Genomic DNA, 9543 nt, shown 5'->3' with positions numbered 1-9543 from the left:
TCTGATTTACTCCCAGTTATTGTTTATTAGTGGGGATTTTCGTCTCGTCTCGTCTAGTTTTCGTTCGCTGAAAAATGTGCGTTGACGAAAATATTTTTGTTTAGTTTTTGTTAACGAAATTAACACGATCTGCCACACACTGCTTCGGGAGTATAACCAGCCCTTTAGGCTTCCCTACATGGATCGGGCTCGCTAACCACTGCGCCACCAAAGCACGCCCATTACCAAGCCCTTTTTATGTGTGCTTTTGATCCAACCGCACAGTTTTCACTACTATTGAGTATTTTGTGCTGTTCTGGTTTAAATCTTTACAAACTTAAAGTCTCTGAATGCGTTTCCATGGCACCATAGAAGTATCTGCTTTCTAAGAGCTGCTTAACTTTGAGGAACATTTGGTCAGAGAGTATGAAATAAAAATGGTTTCCAGCAGTTGATAGAGTAACTAATCTCCTTGACTCTCAGCTGTAGAAGTCTGCTAGCTATTGCATATTGCATGAAACTGTGAAGGATTTGCTCTAGCTCTTGTGTAATGGAGCATGTTTTGGTTGTGTTCACGGTCCTAAAGCTTCTGCCCATTCTTGTTATGAGCTGCAGGGTAGTGCAGCTGTATCACTTAGAGTCAAATCATTTTTTTGGCACTAGATTATCAGGTTCAGAGTGGACTAATCCAGCGAAGGAAGAAGAATCAATAAAAAGCCTTTGATTAAATGGAATTGATCACAGTTGTTAAGCTTTTTGTTGTTTTCCACAGTCTCATATGACTTAATCATCTTTGGCTCATTAAGATTTCTTCCTTTTGCATCATTTAATCCGTTCCAGTCGGGCTAATGAAGGTAAATTTGGAACACTACTTATATGCTGATTGGTTTCATGGCAAAGCAAAAAAAAAAAAACTACAGACTGTCAAAATAACTTTTTAGTCCAGATGATGCATAAACTGTACTTTAGTAATGAGCTTCTGATTCAACCTGAGCTGAAGCAGCCCAGTAATCCCTGTGTTCTCGTTTTTACGATGAGGTCCCCAGAGCATGTCTGTCTATTCCTCTCAGAATAGAAAGACATATACCAGAAACCTCCTCATTCAGCCCTATCTGGATGAGCTGTTTTGGACTCCCACACCCCTGCCATCTCGAATGCCACACCCCCATGACCCAAAACCATGGCAGTAGTCAGAGCATGTACAGATTTCCTCTAGAAGCATGGATTACGACATAATATAAAAGCAGGAGAGCTACAAATTTAGGCAACTTAAAAGGGACAAAACACACAATAAGGACAGATTTCCCAGTTGATTGATTAATTAATTAATTAATTAATTAATTGTTAACGACAATAATTAAAATTTTTATTGTAACAGAAATACAAATTCCACTATAATCATCTCAATATAGAGCACAGAGCATTTTCACAGAACAATTTCAATAAACAAACTAACAAGTACACTTATCTGATGTAATGAACTAACCAGGCTGCTACTGACTAAATTGATTTGGCTCAAGCACACAATCAGAATTATTGCAGTTATCCTGTTAAGAAAAGACAGTTTGTGAAGGACAAAGAATTTTATGCATTTTATAAAAACCACCCACTTATAAGAACAGCTGAGGACACAAACGTTAGCTGCCGTGCTACCACCATGTTTACAGGCGCCGGCTTTGTTAGCACCAGTGTTGTGAAGTTGATCCTCTTTGAAATGCTCAGCCTAGAGATGCAAAACTCTCAAGTTGTTTGTTTATAGTTTTTCATAATATCAGACCTTTAACGCCACTCCTTAACATTTTTTTTTTCTTTTATAGTTTCTGAGTTGATACAGACTCTCCAGCTGTACAGTGACAGAGAGCAAACAGATGTGGTGGGAGACCTGTCTGTCCTTCTGGACGGCATGACGGTGGACCCTGAAGTGTTCGCCTCAGCAGAGGCAGACCATTGCAGTGAGTAAAAGTGAAGTTCTCTTTTAACAATGTCCATGGTTAGTGCACAGAGCTGGAGCGAAGAGTTCAGAGCTGGTTGAAGAGGAGGAAGCTGACACGCAGTGCTTGATGGTGCCACAGTGGTTTTTAAGTACACGCCAGTGTTTTATCTACATTTTTCCACTGTTCTCTAAGAATTTGATAAAACCATTGGTGCAAAATCAGGCCAAGAGCTGAGGGTGCACCCGCAACAAAGAACAAAAAACAAAAAACATATTGAAGATGACACAAGAACAGAATGTAGCCATGAGGGCACAAGGTAGAGCTCTCATAACCGGCCACTTTGTTCACAAGAGAGGAAGGGGACTTGGGGCACCCACGGCTGAAAACTGCCAACAGTGCCACAGCTCACTTAGTTTGCATGGCACAGTCGTTAGGCAGAAACACATTCCGGTCCACTAGCGGGCAAAAGTCAGCAATGGCGAGTGTGTGGGGCATCGGCCTGGGTATTAAAAACTGTATCCAGAGGATTCAGACTCCAGTTGGTCGCAGCTCCACCATTTCGTGGGCATAGTAAAATGTCATGCACTGATTGTCATCCCGTTCAGCCTTTTGTATATGCATCCTTTTCAATGTTGGGTCCCATTAATTAATTTGAACCCAGTTCACCATTCACATCATCACAAGGTGATAGTTTCACCGACTTGCCCACGTGCGAGTCCACTGCAAAAAAATGTTAATATTAGTATGTAATTTTTTCTTAAAATAAGTACATTTGTTCTTGAATTGAGGAGGTAAGTGAGACCCTTTGCCAATGGAACAAGACAATTTACATTTAAAATAAGAAAAAACAATTGTCTTATTTCAAGTTCATATTATCAAGTTATTTTATTTTAAGAGTAAAAGTACTAATTTCATTGGCAAATCATCTTATTTACTTACTCAAATTAAGGGTAAATACACTTGATTTAAGATTTTTTTCTTATTTCTTGATTGTTTTTGTAGTGCGTGGAAAAGCCCGGGATACCATAGCAACCATCCAAACAAGGAAGGTCATTACCACAGAAGTGGTGGTACCACTTAGGGGGGCATGATGGAGCTGAACACAGACAGCTCACATAAATTGTCTGAAGCTCTTGGCCTTAACATTAGCCCTGGAAATTCTTATTCTTTATTGGAGGGTTTAGTTAGGACAGACAATATAACAATAGACTCTTACATCAAGAGACAGGATGGTCTGCGCTCACATCACACAAACCGATAATCTAGACCAGCTCACTGCTGTCACTGAGAACGAGTCACGAGTCATGAACAGCGGTGCCGACTTGCTGTCCAGAGATAATCCCTGCCACAAGGAGTGGAAACTCCACAGCAAGTTTTTAATCTAAGTATGGAGAGGTATGGCCTGGCAGGTTCAACTGTAGGCTTTTTCTCGACTGGAACTCCTTACTCCGACACTCTCCAGGGTACAAGAGACGATGCATGCAGAGATCTTCCAGTCACTGTAGGATGAGCCGTGGCAGCTCTGTCTTTGCAGAGATCTGTTGAGGCAGGCATGTGAAGAGATATTTCATCCTCATCCAGAGCATATGGCTCTTTTTTTCCTGGCCTGTCAGAGGGTGAATCTGACTGCCAATGGGGTTCCCCAGAATATTATGAACTTAGCTCAGAGTGCAAGGACTGCCTCCACAAACAGTGCATCTGAGTTATTCTGACATTTCTGCTGGAGTTGCTGGATAACTGCTATTTTTTTCCACTGTGAAAGTGTACCATGTCACTTTTTCAGCTTGTTATGTTGGTTTTTGGTGTGCCAGGGTGCCCGATGACTACGCCCAGTGTGGATTAGCTTAACCCTCCATGGGATTCAACGTGGTGCTCTAGGCCCCATCATGTGCACCTTTTATATTGATGCATCAGGCTGAGCTCAAAATACTTTAACTTTAGGTTAAGGAGGAGGTGTTAGACTGAGGATCACCACTGTGATGTCAGGTTCTTATACTGGGAGCAAGTCCCTCCTCAGTAGCAGACATCACTCCTGCTTCTGGAGATGCTGAGGGTGTCATAGAGCCGGGTTCATTCCTTAACTTAAGATTAATATCTAAAATAAAGCTGTTCTATACAATTTTTAAGTAGTGTTGCATTTATGTTGTTAAATATTCTAGTTTTCTGTTGAGCATCACTAAAGTTAAAGCACATGAATATGTCAACAGATCTATTTTTTTCAACTTTTGCTTGTGTTTCTTTTTTAGGTACATCTAATGGAGAATCATCACAGCAGAATGGGGATCACACTTTGAGGTAGAATTCACATTTTCAACAAACATCAATTAGTGTTAGATTTCTAGTCAGATTTTCAACTTCGTTTGTCTACTGTTTTAATTTTGATTTTTTTTTTCTCTGGACAGGCCAAGTCGAGACAGCTCTCCAGCTTTGGACAGTGTGGAGCACAGATCCTCTCCAAGCACTCAAAGGACAGTTAACAGCAAAGGTTCCCCATCGTTGAGCGGGAAGCCAGTTCGACCACCTAGACCGTCTAGGCCTCCTCCCCCAACTCCCCGCAGGCCAACTGTTTCACCAGGTACGACGACAAACTTGCTCTCAGGGCTCTAGACTAACTTTTTGCTCTGGTTGTACTGGTGCACCTAGGTTTGTTGTTGGCTAGTAAATAATTATCTAACAATCTAGTCATGATGACATTTTTATTTTAAGCATACTTCCACAAGAACTTTAGTTCTTCTATAGCTTTACTGAGCTGGCATTTAACAATTTTTACAGAAAAATGTAAAAATGGAAGAAAACAAGGTTTCATTTCAAAGTCTAAATCAGATGTCATGGATTAGCAGACCGCGGTCCGGATCCAGATCCAACCTGCTGGCTAATCCGGACCAAACCTGATTTAAAACATTCATAAGTTACCACATGTTGTCCAATGACAGTGTCTAACTTCACTTGTGATCACTTGTGATTCACATGTCATACAAATTAGCCAATGAGCTGCTGTCAGTCTGGGTTGCTGCTGCGAGCTACTTTTAAGGGCTGGTTATCCTCCTGCAGCAGTGTTTCGCAGTGAGCTTGACGCAGACATTTTTGATTTATGCCCAGTAATGAAGCGTGGTCTGCACTATACGCTGTGGGTCTAGATATGGCCTAGGCGGTGAGGAAGTGGGGGCAAGTTTATCCGACAACGGAGGAGGGACATGACGGCGAAAAATAGTGGGGATCCAGGTGGAAAAAGGGTCCCAGCGTTCTCGCACAGCTCGCCCTTCTAGCTGGTCCAACTTGACGAGTTGTTTCCCGGTCATAAAAACAAAACATGCTGGCCTCCTGTCTGCGGCACTGTTTGCGGTCACCTACAATTTGGGAGAGGTGCAGCGGAGTGTCTGCGGAGGGGGCGGGGACGTCTTTTTGTTCACTGCGACACCTACGCAGACGACCTAGTTTCAAAGTATAAAGCAGCCTTTAAACACAGCAGGCAAACCTGTGGCAAGCCGGGCGATTGGAAAGAAGGAGAGGACGATGAGAAAAAGAGAGCAGAGAAAGTGTGGACTGCTGGAAGAACTGCAGTGAACTTGTGAGAGAAAAAAGTGAAATGTTGTGCTCAAAGATGACCCTGCACATTTTGAGAATGTTTGGCTCAACCTGCTGCTGTGAAGCAGGATTCTCCACCATGAACATAATCAGAGATAAATGTCGATCCAGGCTCTAAATAAGCAGCTTGATATGTGCTTGAGAATGGCTTTGTCTCTATTCAAATCCAGGTTTTAAGCCTTGCAGTGCAGCATAAAGCCCATTGCTCTCATTAAGCCATAAAAAAGAAAAAAAAAAAACAGTTAGTCCATGTGTTTTATTAAAAAAAGTCAGTAAATTGTCTATATACAGAACTAAAAGATTGTTGTTCTCTACTTCAATAACCATTTAGATTTCAAAATGGAAAAATTTTAATTTTTAATTAAAAAATTCAATGTATAACATGTATGCATAAACACCAGCATTTTATTTCAGTCGAATCGATTAATTTCGATTCAATCTGTTTTTACAATAATAAAAGTAGTTCAACTGTGTTTCAAAATACTCATGTATTTTAATTTTTCCTGTCACATTCTTACCGATCTCTTTTAAGCCTTTGCTGATTAAGCCCACTCCTATTTCTTTTATTGTTTTTCCTGTCGTCATCCGTCCACATTTCCTCTTAATTGCAAAATTTCAGATTGACTCAGTGAGGCGTCACAGTGACCCACCTGCAGCCACAGGAAGCTGCATTTTGCAGGACACAAAAAAAGGCTAAACTAAACACTGACGATTGTCCAATTTGGCCTGAGTGACCAGCTGTTTTGTTGTCTTCAGAGGCTGCGCTCTCTGTCTGCCGCCAGATGCGTAGCATACGTGTTCACCTGTGAGCACGGGAGACAGATGGATGTTCTTGTTTGCCTGGCGAGCTCAGCTGTAACTGTAAATAACAAATTTCAAAGCGTTGTCTCAAGGTCCCCGAATAAACAATTTTCTGACATTTGAGCAAAAAAAACTGATAAGTGTTTAAAAAACGCAATTTCTGCAGCTATTATATTTATTGAAATGGAGCTAACAGACTGATTTCATTGTAATTTTGACAACTTCCAAAAAAAAACAGATGTAAAGTTAAAACACACTGGCCAAAAATTTTAGCAGTGAACACAAAAAAAAAATTTAATAAATAAATAAAATCACAGATAACATGATTTGATTATTTTATCAGTCGGGTTCTTGTGTGTTTTCCTCAACCTGCTATTATCTGCATTAGAATCTGCTGATCTATAAATGGTAGCATCTCCTTATTGAATACAAGCAGGAGGATCATAAAGCAGCTCTGCTCTGAACTCTGTTGTCGCCTATTTCTTACTGACCTTTTCAACTGATCGTGTGCAGAACTTTAGATTATTTTATTGAAAAGCAGGACCTAAAATAAGCAATTAGAAAAAGAGATCTTACCAAAGTTAGTCTCTCCTCTTATTACAGTGTAAGTCTTATCAGTGTCAAATATTTACCCTGAGGATAACCCGAGTTTGGACAAAACTCAGCTTTGTTTTTAACAACCACTCTATCAGTTAAAGCCATATCTACCCACTGTAAAGAAATACTCCAATCTAACATTAAATAAAATCTGCATGGGCACCCTGACAGATCTACAGACACATGATACTCAGATGACATTGCAGTGCACCATCATAACTTTAGCCTCTTTAGTAAATGAAAATAAAGTAGCTAATCTGTTGGATTAGACCGTACAGTCCTGTTTTGTTTTATTCATATCTTTGGCATTGTTATTGTGTTATAATAGCAGCTCCATCTATCTGAATTTTCCCTCAGCATCTTCTAGCAACGGCTCCGCTCCCACAGAGGCTAGTGAGGGCCATTCGGCCCCTGATACACCAGTGCGGACCTCAGGACCCACATCTGCTCCAGACTACAGTCCATCAACGTCCTCTAACAGGAGCTCCACATCAGGAGCTGCAGCAACCAGGCCTCCAACCAGCAACACCACACCTTCCCTCCCTCCCAGAGTACCCTCCGTCAACCATGGACCATTACCTCCTGGGTTAGCTCTCTTTTTCTAATCTTCACTACAGAGCTGAGAGTTATTAAAACAAACACAGAGGGAACCGAAAGCTTCATCAGCAGAAAATACAGGAAGAGAGGAATTAATGAGTCACTCATAGAAACAGTGTCAGGAAACAGTGTCGCTGTTTTTCAGCCAAACAAAACCAAGAATGAGGATCTGCTTTGTGCTCATGATTCATTCTTGAAGCCATCTGAATTATTCAGTGTTCCCACCTGGAGGTTGTAGAACAGGAATACCATGTAGTGACATAGAAAAGGGACTGGCTACTTCTTTATTGAAGCAACAACTTGCATAATGAGTTGATACAGATTAGATGTAAATTACTTGAAAGTCCTGTTTTTGTTTTTAATGCTGTTTTATGTTTTCTTTTTTCCATTTATTTGTTCATCTCTGTGTCCTCTAGATGGGAGCAGAGGGTGGACCAGAATGGTCGGGTGTATTATGTGGATCATGTGCTAAAGAGAACATCATGGGAACGTCCGGAACCACTTCCTCCAGGGTACATTTTTTTTTCTTGATAGTGATTAAGTTTGTATTACAGATGATGGTTTGATGGTTAAAAAAAAAAAACACACACAATTTCCAAATCACAGAGGCTTTTTAAACTTTTGGTAACTTTTCATTTAACAAGAGTGAGGCACTGACCTTCTCACTCCAGTCCTTTAGATGATGGTAATGCTAAAAGTGGGATTGTCACCTTACAGAGGTGAGATTGCAAATAGAGGGCAGATCTATCGATACAGGCAGAAGTAAACATTTGTCCTGCAACACTTACATCCTGTCACAATAGACTCTAGAATAGAACAGTCCAGGTCATGAAAATAATGAAAGCCTGAAGCCAAACAGTTTTAGACAGGCTACTGCAGGTGAAACTCAAAATAAAATGGTATTCACAATTTTAATTATTTTCATTTTTAGGAAATCCCACAGCCTTGATAAGGATGTAGAAATAATAACAGGGGTTCCGTAGGTCATTAAAACTCATTAAATGATTATTTTTCAAATACAGGCCTTTATTGGCATTAGAATTAATTAAATGTGATTATTGTGGCTTTTAAAATGCTTTATATAAAAAAAAATGTTTATGAAAACAATTTCTTCAGATATATTCTATCAGATATAACTGGTTCTGCGTGTTTGCACCGAACTGCTTACAGTTGATCGTAAAGCCCTATGTTTGCAAAACAAGCTTGAGTCGGAGAAAAAGTAGAGTATGGCAGACATTCCAGGTCTGCCGGAAGTTCTGGGAGTCTCCCTGATATTGATAGTTGTTCACAGATGCCCACGAGTCAGATGCGTTCCCGGATTTTAGACTATGCGTTGCAGTGTTTTTTTAATGCGAGTTAGAGCGTGCAGGCAGTACAATAATTTGTGCATCAGATGCGGATTAGAACTATCTCGCTGGCACAGGCACAACAAGAGAGAGCGGGGTGTGGGGAGGAGGTTGCTTGTGATTTAATAAAATCATAAACTTTTAATCAGGGGTGGAATCTAATGTCTGAAAGCACAGCTTCAGAACTCCAAAGGTAAAATTAGCAATAATGAAATAGATCCATTTTCATCTTTTTTCAGTTCAAAGGGAAATGAAATGTTCTTCTGACTTATAGTAAAGAAGTTTATTTAATAACTTGTAGATGTTGATGACTGTTGGTGAGAAGGATCTTCTGTAGTTGTCTGTCTGGTGTGAAGAAACTTATGATTATGACTGGGCAATTAATTGCATTTTCAATATAATCGCAGCTTAACAAAACCCAATTATCAAATTGCAGAGGCACTGAAATTTAATCGCGCTATATTTAACAAGAGTAAACCAAATTTCTCACTCCTGCCCTTAAGGTGGCAGTAAAAAAAACTAAGTGTGTTTGTCCCCACAAAGAAGGGTTCAGTAGCAGCCATTTAAAATGGCCCTTCCCAGTCAAACACTAGCCGAATGGCAGCCCACTTCCCTCCAACTCCCAGCAAAATCCCCTCCAACTTCCAGCCCTCTTGCATATTTGTACCCTTTCACTGAATTACAGGGTCTGACCAGGAGATAAC

The 9543-nt window shown here is 40.4% G+C and overlaps 1 protein-coding gene across 1 annotated transcript in view; it reads left to right on the top strand.

The window, feature by feature from the left end:
- LOC107098762 (E3 ubiquitin-protein ligase Itchy-like) overlaps positions 1 to 9543 on the top strand; it is a 45356-nt gene that overhangs the window by 18901 nt on the left and 16912 nt on the right. Inside the window, exons 5-9 of the mRNA XM_015396599.1 lie at positions 1797 to 1931; positions 4160 to 4208; positions 4316 to 4488; positions 7254 to 7482; positions 7910 to 8005. Coding sequence (XP_015252085.1) covers positions 1797 to 1931; positions 4160 to 4208; positions 4316 to 4488; positions 7254 to 7482; positions 7910 to 8005 — 682 coding nt within the window. The remainder of the gene's footprint in view (positions 1 to 1796; positions 1932 to 4159; positions 4209 to 4315; positions 4489 to 7253; positions 7483 to 7909; positions 8006 to 9543) is intronic.

The sequence above is a fragment of the Cyprinodon variegatus genome, unplaced genomic scaffold, assembly GCF_000732505.1.
Source record: "Cyprinodon variegatus isolate N-32 unplaced genomic scaffold, C_variegatus-1.0 Scaffold808, whole genome shotgun sequence".
NCBI lineage: Eukaryota > Metazoa > Chordata > Actinopteri > Cyprinodontiformes > Cyprinodontidae > Cyprinodon > Cyprinodon variegatus.
The sequence above is the reverse complement of the archived record's forward strand: the minus strand, read 5'-3'. Positions and strand labels throughout refer to the sequence as shown.